Below are 15,154 nucleotides of genomic sequence, written 5' to 3'. Positions count from 1 at the left end.
CAGCAATGGAGAAAAGCAGTTAATCTGAGCTGAGGTGGGAGGAAATTAGCAAAGTTTGTCCTATGCCAAGGACCAACGGTGTGATAATTTGTACTTTTAACATTTAGAAAGAATGAGTTTAAACTCATGAGAAATTAAACACCCACTTGACAAGCAAGCGTAATCCTTTCAAATCCTAAAAGTCCAATCACACCCTGTGTCTTGGATAATCAGTAGCGTAAGTCACCCACACCCCTGCCATGTAAAACTCATGGAAGTCCAAGTAATTCCTAGCCCTGCTCTCTCAAACAATAGTACTTATATTGTGGTTTGTTAGATCCTTGAATTATTTTTTTCTTCTTACATAAAAGGAAGAAATATCCATCACACTGATGTTTAGCAAGAGCCATGCCCCATATTCTTGCTGGTGAAGAAACACAGAGAAGAACCATTTATTGCTCTGCATGCAGTTTGTGGCTGTGAGCAGGCACCCCTCACCAAGTGTTTTCAGCTCTCCCTGGTTCTGAGTTAGTGGGCTTGCAGGGGAGCTGACAAGCGAGATGCTCCCTCTCTGCTATGCTCCAGCTTGGCTGCCTGCCCAGAGCAGGAACCTGCTCACAAGGGGAATAATCTACTTTGCCTCATCAATTTTGCACTCATCCCTTCCTCCTGAAACCAGCATTGCCTGTGCCATGCTCCCACATGTTGCAATCAGCCTGCTCCCCCTCTCCTTCCATCCAAGTGTCCCTCTCAGGGGCAGAGTAAGTCAGCAGGTTTGGGACCTGGACAAATTGGTCTCAGGAAATTTGCACAGCAGTGAAATCCCTAAGGAGCTATGGACACTTGCCACCCCCAAGAATCACACTCCTGAACACCCATAGGCAATCACACATTGCATGTTTTCTTGGCCAATTTCAAATGCCTGTTTGTCGTTGGACATGCACAAGGCAGGTCTGTGCACCCACACAGCCACTCATGTGTGCAAACCTGAGCCAGGTAGGCCAGCAACATAGAAGGTGCACGGTAACTACATGCTTGGCTTGCCCAAGTAGACCTACATTTTTATGAAAATTAAGCCTTTAAAGATATGTTTAAATAAGCTGTATTAGATTATTTTAATGACTTCATGACAAGACAAGTTGGGATACTGGCAGTGAACTGGCCCAAGCAGAAGCCCTTCAAGGAAGGTTGCCCTGGTAGATTGGAGAGGGGGAAGGAAGATGACCAAACTTCAGCAGGGGGAACCTCAGCTGCTGGAGGATGGTCACCAGGTTAAAGAAACTGAAATTTTGCTGTCCCTGTCCTGGTCTTGAAAAGCAAGAGATAGACTGTGCTTGTCACTGTGTGCTGACAGAGGCTGCAGTCCTGCAAAAAGGACAACCCTCTGCTTGGGAGCTCGCAAGAGGTTTTTATGTTTCCTCCAAAGCGCCCTCCATTGTAAAGCACAGGCCTGGGGGCAGGGAAGGAGGGATGTTAAGCCACGCTGGAAAAAACAACAACCCAAACCCCAAAAACCAGCTCCAGTCTTTGCAGATTAAGATTTCACACAGGAATCTGGACAGGTGCAGTGTTACCCGATCTGGCCGTGGCAGCCCCCTGCCCTCCATAGCTGACCTTTATTTATCTTGCTGTGATTTCCACTCAGCCGGGTCCCGGTGGTGAGGATTTCAGACCCTGTGTGGCTGAGAAGCAGCAGCTGGCTCTCTGCACAGGGAGGATCCGGCCCCGGCGCAGGGCACTCGTTCGGGACAAAAACCTCTGCCCACCGGCTCCATGCATGGCCACACGCTAGGGACAGGCACACACTGCCAGCAACACCTTGTCATGGCGATACCGCTTATCTGCTGTGTGCAAAGGACACCGGCTTCTCGTGGCAATGCCAGCACAGCACTAAACAGCTGACAACGCAGGCAACAAGCAAGAGGTTTTCAGGACACCCACTTTTGAAGCTTTACAAATATTGCTTATATACCTAGCCCTAATTTTGACAAATCCTGTAGAAAACCCCAAGATAAAAGCCTCTCCCTGAGCTGCTGCTGTTTGTAGGGGCTGCAGTGAGAAAGTATGCCCAGATGACAGAGGCAGGAGGAGCTTGGCTCTGCAGGCATGACCTGGTAGAAGGCCAGGTCATGCCATGAGGTTTGCAGGCATACATCACAGAACAGCAGCATTTGCATGATCTTTTGTCTGCAGTGTGACGCAGTGGGAAATGGGGCTGATGGGGGTGAAGCAGTGAGGAAATAAGTAGGTGCTGCAGTGGGGAGAAGGTGACGAGTGGAAACAGATAAAACTAGATAATAGTATAGACTAAAAGGACAGCAATGCCTCACAAGGGGGTCATCACAGTGGGGCAGAGGCAGGCAGCTGTTCCACAAGGCTTACTGGAGAGGGCAGACTGGGGATGTGGGCAACGGCAGATGCGTGTCCCTGGGCATGAGCAAGGTGGCCCCCAGACACATGGGGCATTGGAGGTCTCCTTAGCCACAGCAAAATAAGCCCTATGGAGAGGTGAGCCTGGAGGAACACCCCACCAGCTGCCTCAGTGCAGGGCAAAACTGCTCTGCACACAACTGCAGCCCCTGGGAGAAATTTCTGCAAGGAGACTTTTGATGGCTAGCCTGGCAAAATGCGCAGTGAGCTCCAGATCTTTCTGTTGGGTTTGGGTTTTTTTCTTTGCATGATGATTCTTCATAAAAGCCTACCCCGCTCAGAAAGATTGTCATGGAAATGAAACAAAATATGCAGTAGTGTGCTGTTCTCCGGGGTTTGGATGCTGTCAAAGCCATGTTAGAATAGCTCCATCTCGTGGAAATCAGCAGCAGAAGTGGGGGCAAACAACAACGAAGTGGGAGAAAAGCTGTAGGAAAACGTTGCCAACTTGCTCCTTGGCTGTGTGTGCCAGCAGTGGTTTTGGTTCCCATCTGCAGGGGTTTCACTAGTCCCATCTCTCCTGGTGTTTCACTCCCAGTTGCAGGTTTGAAAGAAATAAAAAAAAAATCCTTGTACAAAGTCAACAGAAACAGTGAATTTTTTCTGACTTTTGACATCTATCTGTAATATTTACATGGTTCCCATATGATCATACTCAGAGCTCGCAGGCAGGTTTGGGGTTGTGCAGTGGCTTCAAGCTCTGCCACACACAGCTTTGCTTCAGACCCCCACAGACCTTTGCTTCAGATTGTCTCCCCAACAGACTCCTTCTCCCTCCATCACTCCCTGCCTCCACTGATTAATTTACAGCTGCATCTGCACCTTGTTCAGCATTTCTTTCTTGTCTCTGTCATCTAGTTTCCCACTCCTATTTTGCAGCTTATTCCAGAAGCGTCTACACCCCTGCACATGTACTTATAAATCAGAGGGAACATCTGTACTGCAGAGCTCAAGCATGTTTCTGACTTTGAAAAAGTTTCCAGTTTAGATAAGCAACTCTTTCAATCATTTATATGAAGTAAGTACACAGCACTAAATCTATGAGGTTATATTTTAAAAGAATAGTTACTCCCTTTTTCCTAATGTACTCTTGGATTTATTCTCCTGCTTATCCAGACTCTGAGTTTTAGCCTTTGATATTAGAGTTCATCTTGCAAGTCTATTTAATCCATGTCCTGTGGGACGGGGGAGACAGTTAGTGGATTTTATCTTCAAAGACATGTTACCACCGCTTAGAGTCATCTAAGAAAACAAATCTTTCAGGCTTAAGAGGTCTGACAAACACCCCATGAACTGCAGAAGACATCACAAGCCATGAGCGTATATCACTGAACACAGATGCAACAATCTCCTCGGGTGAAGCTGCACTCACCTGCAAGGTGCTCAAACACATAAATTATGCTAAAATAATGAATTACTGCTTGGACTTCAGAGGACCTCTGCATTCTCTTGCCATGCTTATGATATCCCCCAGTGCCTTAGCAAACAGTGCCCACAGCACACGGGCATGAGAGCGAGAGCTCAGTCCCAGGAGATGTTAGCAGAAAGGCACAGCAATGTGCACTGTAGAGATCCCATAGTGCTGGCTGTGATGGGGTCTCAGCTGATGGCAGTCTAGAAATAGGACCTCGGAAAGAAAGGCTATGGAAAAAACTACTAACTTAAAATCATGTGTCATGGAGAGGAAGGTTCCTTGGCATAACTGGGCTGATCTTCATGTGGAAGTAGGTAACCTGCTGCAAACTCCAGCTCCTTGCTATCTTCTTCTGTCTGTATTCCGTCTGGGCAAGAATGTTCCCAAGACCCTGAGCACTGCACAGTGCTGGGCATGACTTCTCCACATGAGCTACTGCAGTATTTGGCCAAGTAGCAAGCCACACATTGCTGTACATGCTGCTTAGGTAGCTAAAAACCAGAAGAGACAGGTGATAAAACTGAACAAAAGGATGATATGGGAGGCAAATTTTGGAAATCTTGTCTAGGTCAGACAAATTTCACTTTCTGTCTTTGTTCACCCCACCACCCTCCTCCAAAAAGTTATTTCTGCTACTGCAAAAAAGACCATCTATGCAGTACTGTTGTACCCCATAGCCTGTGGGGTATTTAATTTATTTAATCAGGCCAGGCAAGCCCTAGCCAGGGAAAGCTTGCTGCTCACGAACAGCAGCACATTGAAAGACATTGCTATTTCTGTCACACCAGCACAACTTCAGGAACTGCCTCTTTGTGGATTAAAACCTAGGGCTGGTGCCCAGCCCCTTGTGTTTCTTTTAAGACTCACTCTTCTGTGATCTAAGGAAAATACATGTCCCGTGGTGCGCTGCAAACAGAGATGTGTCTCTGCCACAGACAGTGCAGCTTGGATCAGCACAGCAGCGTGACAAAGTACAAGTCACACACCTGCTGGGAACACTTCTTGAAGCATGGTTTTGTCCCCATGAGCTGGAGATGATGGTCCTGACCAACAGCTGCTGAAGATGAATGGGCATCAAAGCAAAGCAGCAGAGGGGATGGGGGCTGCAGTACCAGCAGCCTGTGGATGCTGAAAAGGAAAGGGTCAACTGCTCTGAACAGTCAATACCAAAATAAGCAACGAGTTAAATAAGAGCAAGGAAAATACAGCTACACCAAGCAGAAAAAGCTTGCAACTGACAGCAAGCATGATTAGGCAATGGGCTCCAGTGCCAGAGGAAGCGCTGTCGGTTAACACCATCCTGGCAAGACTTCATCGTCATCACCTGCAGCAGGATGAGCCCAGTAGTGGGAATGATCTGCATGACCCACTGCTGCTCCCTTCCTTTTGGTCTAGGGAGATTAGCCATCCTAGGTCTTCCCTCCTACAGGCCAATTTCAGCAGGTCCCAGCCACCCCAGGAGAGTACAGATGTCTGGGGTATGGTGCCTCAAGCATTTCACTGCTCTTCTAGAAGTTATTGAAAAAAGAAGAGAGGCTATTGCCGGCTTATGGCTTTGTTATGAAAACAGTATTTTGGAGGGATGGCAATATGTAAATAATTAACACCAAGCCAAGCTTCAGTGTGAATCACTGATGGGTTTACTTGGATGACAATAAAACCTTGACAAAGACTGAGTTGCTGAGTGAAACACTTTCAAAAGCCTAACCACCAACGTGCAGTTACCCCGGCGATACTGTAGGACATTCATCCAGCAATCTTTCAGGGGGCTGAGGAGTAAAGAAGCTTGTCTGTGACCTGGATCTGACAAACTCACCAAGTCAAAACTCTTTCCTTGCATGTACCTTTGTAAACAGGGATTAGGTATTTGGTATGTGTGTACATAAATATATATCCATTAAAAAACCCCAAACCAAATGCACACATGAAAGCAGATGTTAAAGCAGGTGTAATTTCTGGAGGAAGTATCTGATGAAAGGAGTGACCTGTGGCTCCAGGTCATTGGTATCTGCAGAGGGCAGAGGAGGCATAGCTCCAGCAAGGAGCTAAGGGATCACCATGAGATCACTTTGCACATTCAGGACTGATCACCTCATTTCCACATCATTAGTCTGGCTGAGTGAAAAGGACTTTCCCTTTCAAAGCTGTCTGATAGAAACAGCTCATCAGCAGCACACAACCACAGCCTCCGCTCCCAGCAGCCACTTCGAGAACGAAACCCTGAGTTAAAAGCGGTCATAACCAGCATAGGATATTAGCAGCTGTATGGATGCTCTTCAGGCAAAAACCATCATGCAAAATGAACAGATGAGAATTTGTTACCATGAATGGGGGAGAAAGAAGAAAGAAACTTTGAGAAGTGAATTGAAGCAGTCAAAACCATGCATAGACACTTCAGATTCCAAGCCATCTGGCTGAGCATAACGTACAGGGCTTTTTTCCCTGTCATGGCAGTTTTGGGTTTCTCCCATTATTGTCATCCACCCTGACCAGAGGTGCAGCCTGCTGCTGAATATCAGCACTCTCAGACCTGGAGGTGGAGAAGGAGAGGCGGCTCTCACCTGCACACACAGTCTCACCGGTGGCCACCCTGCACCAAAGGGTCATAGAAACCCTCCCTCAGCCAGGACCTGGCTTGGGACACTTCCAACCCACTTCAGGCTGTGGTGCCTCAGTCACAGGTGCTCCTCACCAGCACCGATTACTTGAAAGTGGGGCGGAAAGGTTTCTTTCCTCTCTTCCCAGAGCTTTATACATGGAAATGAATGTCACTTAACAACAGGACTTCCTTTTAAGATTCTGTGTTGTCATTTCAAAGCTTCTTTGCTGACAGTTCTTTAAATAGCCTGAACTCACACCAGCTCCCTGTTTGCCTTTTTCTGTATCTCTGCCCCCTTTCCTCACGTTGCAAGTTTAGTATCTGTGGCCAGACAAAGCAAGCCAAATCCAACAAAAGTGCAACTCCCAGCAATCAATCCAGCCTGGAAAGCTCCTTTTCCCCAGAACTGTGCCAAGCTACACCTGATAGAGACCAACTGGGGAAAAGGAAAGCTCAGGAGGGTTTTAATTATTACTTTTTACTGCGACTCAAGTTGAGCTTACAGATGCAATCAGATTTCTCTCTCATCTGTCTAAAATCTAGTGTGCAAGACTTGTGCAGCCCAGTTTGTCAGATTCTGAATTGTTTGGAGACAGGAAAAATGGCTTCTTACTAATCTGCATTTTATCTGCTCTTTATAGTACTGCTACAACCCATGGGGAGTGAGAATACTGGGTATTTTGCTTGCTTAGCAGAGAATACAGGCTGCAATTTTGAGATAGGGAGAAGTCTTACAGCTGTTTTGCAGAGCGAGAGGGGGCTCCAGCACCGAGAGCCCCAAAACATCTTCTGAATGTTTGAAAACTCGCGGTCTAGACTAGGAGGATAACACAACAACAGTGGTTGTACAGAAACAGTATCTGAAGGGAGAGCACAGGAGGTGTCCCCCTTTCACGCAGATGAAACATGGATGTACAAGATGCCAGTAATTAATCAGTTGCTAATTCCCATCAGCAACTTCCTTCCCACATAGCATCTTTGTCCTGACTATTTTTGATAGGACTTCTCACAGCTCTGCATGTGCCAGTCATGGCTAAGTCAGCTTTCCGGCCGGTAGGCAGGGTGCAGGATGCAGGCGCGGGGGCCAGGAAACCTGGCATCCCCCTGGCCTCCAGCAAGCTGCAGTCATCAGCTTAAAGTCTGTTCATCCAGCCTGCTAAAAAACAATGCCCTCCAAAGCCAGGGGTTCCAGGACCTGGTGCAGCAGCAGTGCCCTGGCTGAGCGCCTTCTCCATCAATCCTTTTGAAAGCTGCCGCAAATAAAATTCATGTAAAAACAAGCCATCCAAGGAGAGGCAGGCTTCATTTTTTTGGGATATTTCTGTACAGCCCTTACACCACATCCCTGGTCAAATTCTCTCTCTTTTTCAAGGGGCACCTAGGTTGCTCCCTGCGAAGGTGGTTTGCTCCAGTCATGGACATTTTGGACTGAAGCTGTGGCATACTTTCAAAATTAACCTTGACCATCCATGTCAGGTGACAGAAGGTGGTTGGTTGTTCCTCCACCAAGGAGCAGCAGCAAAGCAGAGGAAGAGGAACCTCCGGGACAGGGTGATACTGTGGCCTGGCCCCTGACTGCTGAAACACTCAGCAGACAGGATGGCGCCCAGCCGGGGACGGCATCACAGGCACAGTCCTGCAGCTCTTGTCCCCGTTGTGTCCTCACCAGCCCTGAGGGCAGGCAAAGGGACATTGCTCATGTGCAACAGAGAGTATGGGCTGGAAAGTACATCTTTTAAGTGAGGGCTGCTGTCTCCTGCCCTCACTTAGGCTTACAGAAAGATCAATTGCTGTAGCGTGGAACAGAGGGGTTTCACATAAAGTCTGGTGAAGTCTGACCTTTTTTTATGGCAGTGTTTTCTACCTGCAAGTCATTTATTCTCTTGCTGCATCACCTTGTTTAATGCTTTTCCTCAGAGCACAGCCTGAGTCCTTAGCATTGGCAGCAGAGCCCCCACAGGGTTTCCAACTGGAAAATACAGGTCTGTGGCTGGGCAAGGCAGGGGGTCTTGGTCCTCCCCAGCTGCTGTGTCTCCTCTTGGGGTACCACGCAGCCACAGCAGGGGAACGGTCACAGCCTAGATCCCAGTGCCCCAGAGCTGACTCAAGTCCTGGTTCTTAACATTTATCATTTAAAGTAATCATTTGTATTTCTATGTCTTGTTCGTGATACCAAGAAAACAGCAAACAGAAAAATCTTGAAATCCATACCTAAAGGAAATGACTGAAAATTATTTTAATCCTTTGATCCTGTACAGACAGATACTTGGGAAGCCCTGCTATGTTGGGTTGTCAATCCTTTTTTCTTCAGAGCTGCGGAAGACCAGGGATTACATGATTCATCTCTTAAATAAGAGAGAATTAACATCTCATAGGAATTCTGAGGGTGATAAAGCCTGTTTAATACATCCACACAACTCATTGCACTTTTCTTTTTAATGTTTCAGATTGACTCCCACTTACTCCTACAGTCATTACATATTTTTCCCAAGGCAGCCATGGAAAAGGAGCAATTTCCCAGATTCATCCCACCTGCGACAACCCTCGGGGGCCAGGGGTTTTGGAGGTGCTGTGCTCAGTGCTCTGACTGAAGCCTTTCCCAAGATGAGGGCCAGGCCAGGCACAGAGCCAGCAGGGCAGATTTGACACCAGACAGGATTTCCCCTCAACCTGGCCAGCCAGAGAGGCTTCTGCAGGACCCATGATCCCACCCAGAAACAGGGCCCACCTTTCTGTGCCGGGGGTAGGAATTGGCATCCTGTGACTTCAGTGTCATGCCAACAGCCCACACGATGCCCATGTCCACGCCACTTGGCTGAGGAACTTGCTAGCACTTCACTGTAAGTGGTCCCAGCTAGGACCAGCACCTCACCACTGGTGGCTTTTGAGTGGGGGAGAGCCACCACGTGTGGGCACGCACCATGGGTGACTCACCAAATTCTGATGAGCCTCGTTCCTCCTCTCCAGCTCAGAAATCAGCATAAAATAGAGAGCCTCTGGGGGGGGACAGCCCTCTCTGGGGGACTTTCTGAATGAAAGGCAGAGCGTCTTGTTTGTGGGGTGGCACGGTGCTGCAGGGCAGAGGAGAGGGAATGATGTGCTCAGCATCTCATGAGTGCTCAGCAACAAGCACCATCGCACTAAAGCCACGGTGCTTTTATTACCATCTGGTAGTATTACCAGACGGTGATTACCACTGGTGTCTGCATGCTCTTAGATTTCCTGTCATCAGAGCAGGAAGAGTTTCAACCAAGCACAGAGAGAATAAAATTTTTAGCAGAAAAATACTCATGAGGGGACTCTCCCCGTGACCCCTGTGGTCCAAGAGCCGCCCTGAACACAATAATGGAGCAAGGAACGACCCAGCAGTTCAGAACAGCAAACAGAAAAGCGTGCAAAAAAGAGCACTCCCTGTTTAATGTGGGTGATGAATCAGTCCACAACAGTCATAGAGGGGCTGCAGGCTGCCCGAGCCCATGGCTGGTGCTCATAGCAAAGCCCCCTGTGAGCACTGAAACATGCTCCCATTAACTACTGCCATAAATTCTTATCCCTCCACATTTTGCTTTACAAGCACAAAGGGCTAAATTAATCAGATAGGCACATGTAATGAATAATTCAGATACCTCTAATCATTAGTCATTTTTACTAAGCTCAGTGATTGCTTGTGCACATGAACAAGAAGAGGAACTTCATCACCCAAAACCAGTTTCATCATGAATTCTTCATTATACGAAATTGAGGCAGGCCCTGGAATTCATTATTTGTATCATAAAGATTCCTGCTTCCTCAAAAAACACACACACACACACCACACACATCACACACACACCCCAGAAAAAATCTCTGGAGTTATTTCTACTTCGATACATCAAACAAAAATTCCAGAACACATAATAATATGCTTCACTGCACTGCAGGAAGAGGCAGGATTAGCTTTGGCTGATATCCCCTCCTGATTCAGAGGACTTTTCTTACAAAACAACGCATTCATCTGAGGTTGGAGGTTTCTGGTATGGGAGGTTTGAGGAAGCATCCATGCCACCAGGGCTCATAGCCTGCCAGAAACAAGACACAGGGTGCAACTGTTGAGTCCAAGCTGCTGCATGCCAGGAAAGAACAATGAGGATGGCAGGGACAGACCATGCCTTAGCCTTTGAGCATTAGCATGGAAAATGGCAAATAAAGGAGCAAACATCCTAAACAAATTCCTCTGAACTTTCTGCTACCAGCTGCAGGGCAAGCAGGATTTCCAGCAAACACAGAGCTGGCTGGGAGCGTCAGAGCTGTTAGTGAGATATACAGTGAGCTTTTCAGCTTGTCATTCAGGTAAGTTGTTTTCTTTTGTATTTCACAAAATTAGGAGGAAGAGAACCCAACAAAATCGGATCAGCAGAGAAGCATCCTGGCAGCAGGCAAATACAGCAGCAGGGCACTACTGTGATGGCCTCTCGTGCCTTCCAGCCCCCACAGCCCACGTGAGGGGGTTAGGCGAAGGTGCAAAAGAGAGTGAGCTCTGCACCGGATTTTAAGCTTCACTGCCACCACACTGGCTGCTCCCCTCTCCCCAGCCACCGGCAGGGATGAGCACAGAGCGGCTCAGGTGAAACCCCAGGGATACATCAGATCCAGCTACCAGTACAGCCAATGCCTTCGTACAGTTTTTCAGAGCCAAAGGTCCTGATTTTCTGTGTGTCTTTGGCACTACAGAAGCCCAGAAGTCTCCATCTTCCAGGGTGTCAAGCTTGATGCTCTCCAGATGGCACCTTGGTTGCTTGAAGCTTCACTGATCAAGTCACCGGGCTAGATTGGCTCTGCCATGCACATTTGCCAAGCCCAGTCTGTTTACATTATGCCTTTCTCTACTAGGTGGTGAAGAAAGAATCACAGAATCATAGAATGGTTCAAACTGGAAAAGACCTTAAAGATCATCTCATTCCACCCCCTTGCCATGGGCAGGGTCACTTTCCAATAGAACAGGCTGGTCAAAGCCCCCTCCAGCCTGGCCTTTGAACACTGCCAGGGATGGGACAGCCATGGCTTCTCTGGGCAACCTATTCCAGTGCCTCACCACCCTCTTAGTGAAGAATTTCTTCCTAATCTAAATCTACCCTCTTCCAGTTTAAAGCCGTTCACTTAATCCTATCACTATATGTCCAAAAAAGTCCCTCTCCGGATTTCCTGTAGGCCACCTTTAGGTACTGAAAGGCTGCTGTAACGTGTCCCTGCAGCCTTCTCTTCTCCAGGCTGAACAAGCCCAACTCTCTCAGACTCTCTTCATAATAGAGGTGCTCCAGCCCCCTGAGCATCCTCGTGGCTCTTCTCTCAACTCGCCCCAACAGCTCCATGTCCCTCTTGCGCTGGGTGCTCCAGAACTGCACACAGTACTGCAAGTGAGCAGTACTCATGAGAGCAGAGTAAAGGGGCAGAATCACCTCCTTGCACCTGCTGGTCATGCTCCTTTTGTTGCAGCCCAGCATATGATTGGCTTTCTGGGCTGCAAGCACACACTGCTGGGTCATGTAGAGGTTCTTGTCAGACAAAAGAGTGCCACTTAAGCCTGCTGAGAACAAAGCTGTCAATCTAATAACTCAGCCAGTTAAGAAAGAAAGAAAAAGAAACAAGGTCAGGTTGAGCCGTCTGCCCAGAACTAGTGCTCAACGCTGTCCCAGGCAGCAAGGACCGGACCCCTGTCCTGCTGACACAGGATCCTGCCCTGCCTGCAGCTGCCACATACATTCCCAGTTAGAGATAGTTGGAGGTAGTGTCCCCCTCAAGAAAACTGATGATTACCTGTAATATAAATACAAGAGGAAAAGAGTTCATTTTTAGATCGGACTACTGCTTTTTAGCTTTACTGTTGCTACTGAGAGAAGCATGTGTTAGCATCATGATCCTTTTTGCAGCAATATAGGAACAGATCTTAGAATCACAGAATCACTTACGTTGGAAAAGACTTTTGAGTCCAGCTGTAAACGTAACACTGCCAAGTACACTATTGCCACCAGTTCCCTCAGCAGAGCCCTGCTTTTCAGTTGCTTCACGAGTTTGTGTGGCTTTTGAGTTCTTGTGACTTTTGTAAGCAATGTATCAAATTCAGTTCAACTCAAACTTTCCAGTGCATTAAATTCCCCTTTGTTGAGATGCTGAAGTCTCATCTGCCCTTTTCTTGTTCTGCCTCCTCTTTCACACTGAACTACCTTGTACTTAGCAGAGACATTTCACTCTACATGAGCATAAAAGACAATTTCCCTCAGTTTCCACTTTTAAAAACTCTGTGCTGCCCCAAAAAAGTGTCAGTGCATAGTAGTTTGACTATATTTAAAGCAGGGAAGTTCCTCTTTCACTCTGAAACCACTGTTTCGCTCACACTGAATCTGGGAGGTTCAGCAAACATTTCTTTTTCTTATGACCTGCTTTCCAGTTGACTTGCCCAGTCTGACTGACCTTGGCTGCTCAGTCTTGCTTTCACCAAGAGAAGATAGCACAGGATCACCCTTTTTAGCAACCCGCTTCTCTCCATAATGGCCTGTGATTTTTACCTTGTCATTTTCACAGTGCTCACCTGCATGAGCTGCGAAGCACCCAGCGCTGCTGAGAAGATGTGTGTGGAGGTGAGTGAGAGCCGACGGTCCCCTTCGAGATGCAGGAGCTGCATACGGTCTCTGGTGCATGCCTCCCTGCTGACGTTGGGCTGTTTTCACTTCCCAGGGGGGTTCTCTCAGGGAGCCCTGAGGGCCTTTATCAGAGAAATAAGGCAGGTGTCTTGAGATGTGCTGAGGGACATGGGTCACTGTTCCTCCTCCTCGTCACACCTGCATATTTGTGCATCCTCACACTCTCTCCTACTGCTGCCAGGGACTTTGGGAGACCAGCACCACACTTCACCCCCCAGGAATCCCTAACGGTGATAAAGTTTCACAGGGGTGTTTAGCAGATACTAGAGCTAGACAAAGGACAAATACAAGGATTTTGTCTCTTGTGCTGCACTGTACATACAGGAATTTGTGCACAGTGGTGGGTGATGGTTGTCTATTTGCCATATGGTCAATGTGCGGTACCACACGAGGATAAGTACTGGGGTTTTTCCAGGGCATGAGAAAAGGCTGGCCCATAAATGTTTTCTTTTCTTTTCTATGTTGGATGCAAGAAAGCTAAAAAAAAAAAAAAAAAAAACACAAAAAAACAAAAAAAAAAAAAAAAAAAAACCAAACCAAACAAACAAACAAAAAAAAAAAAAAGGCAAGGATTTTGATTTAGGGAAGAGGCTTCGTGGAAACCCACAGTGCGCATCTGGGGCCAACAGCAAATTCCTTAATGTATTAAATGTTCAAATCCCCAAGTGCTCAGAGTTGCACAGTGGGATCCCCAGGGGATGGTTGTTCCTCAGCTCCCTGTGAGAGCCACTCCATGCCCTGAAATATATGGTGAAAGCTCACTTACTCACTGCTTTATTTGAATGATAAAACACAGGCACTGTTCTCATTTAGTGACAGCTATATATTTTTTATCTGCCTAAACCACATGCCACAGCAGTCAGCTCTATCAGTTCTTCTTTGCTTATCAGTATTGAAAACACTAGCTTTTCTAAGTCTGTATTTTGCTATTTCTGTAGTTACCAGCACCATATTATTTCAGTGTTTCTAGGCTGGATGTGACACACAGAATCACATTCCACAGGTTATAAGGTACCTCCGAGATCATGCAGCCCAACCCTCATGCCAAGGCAGAGCCACCTACAGCAGGTTACATAAGAACACATCCAGGCAGGTTCTGAATGCCTCCAGACATGGGCAGCCTGTGCCAGTGCTCTGCCACCCTCAATATAAAGAAGTTCTTCCTCATGTTGAGGTGAAACTTCTTGTGTTTCAGTTTTCAGTCTCTGTGCTACGGCCACATGTTGTCACAGCAGGTACTGGGCTGGTTTTCTGCCCCCAGGTCATGCCAAGCACCCGTTCATGGGGGTTCAGCTGTGAGCAGCACTGGCTTGTCCCTTCCTGCAGATGCCATCCCGGGGTTGTCCACCCAGCACTGAGCTCCAGCAGCGACACGGGTCAGCCAAGGAGCCGCATTTCCCACCCAGTAGAGCATTTTGTTGTGAAAGTCCCTTACCACTTCCTCCAGGCTCGACCACACTGCTACCACATCCCTTTGCCCCTGCCCGCCAAGGCTGCCCTGTCTGCAGCAGCACAGGGACATGGCACTTCCCCAGCACCCCCCAGGTACACAATTTGTGCTTCAAAGGAAAGGAAGTGCTCACCCTTTCTAGCTTGTGGCTTGCAAGAAATATTGCTATTCTACCCCCTCCAGTGAGGCCACCGAGTGCAGTCAGTGCCTGCCTGTCTCGCCTAAGCCACAGACATGGTTTGCTCTCAAACGCTCGCAGAGCCCTGTGAACAGAAAGACATGAACTCCATGCACTGTTCCCCAGGGTCCACGTGCACCTCCACAAAACCCCGGCAGGCCACGGTGCACACACCTGCGCTGTTCCCTGGTTGACACGGACTCCAGGGTCCAATGCGTTTCTCTCCAGACAACCCACTGCCCTCGTGCTTGCCTTATTCTGGCTAATAGAAGAGCTTCGAGCCCAATTAAAATAGTCAGACTGGCCAGCTCTCTCCCATACGTGCATTTTCTTCCCCCAGGCAGCACATCTCCAAGCTTCCTGGCAGGATATTGCCATAGTTGCAGCTCCAACCCAATCACAGGGACCCTGTCCCTCACCAGGCTGG

General features: G+C 47.9%; 1 protein-coding gene across 1 annotated transcript in view; it reads left to right on the top strand.

Moving 5' to 3' along the window:
- The first annotated feature begins 12,991 nt into the window (after positions 1 to 12,991).
- Positions 12,992 to 15,154, top strand: part of CD180 (CD180 molecule) — a 5,357-nt gene continuing 3,194 nt past the window's right edge. Inside the window, exon 1 of the mRNA XM_010015116.1 lies at positions 12,992 to 13,036. Coding sequence (XP_010013418.1) covers positions 12,992 to 13,036 — 45 coding nt within the window. The remainder of the gene's footprint in view (positions 13,037 to 15,154) is intronic.

Source organism: Nestor notabilis, unplaced genomic scaffold, assembly GCF_000696875.1.
Source record: "Nestor notabilis isolate BGI_N333 unplaced genomic scaffold, ASM69687v1 scaffold7520, whole genome shotgun sequence".
Lineage (NCBI taxonomy): Eukaryota > Metazoa > Chordata > Aves > Psittaciformes > Psittacidae > Nestor > Nestor notabilis.
The sequence above is the reverse complement of the archived record's forward strand: the minus strand, read 5'-3'. Positions and strand labels throughout refer to the sequence as shown.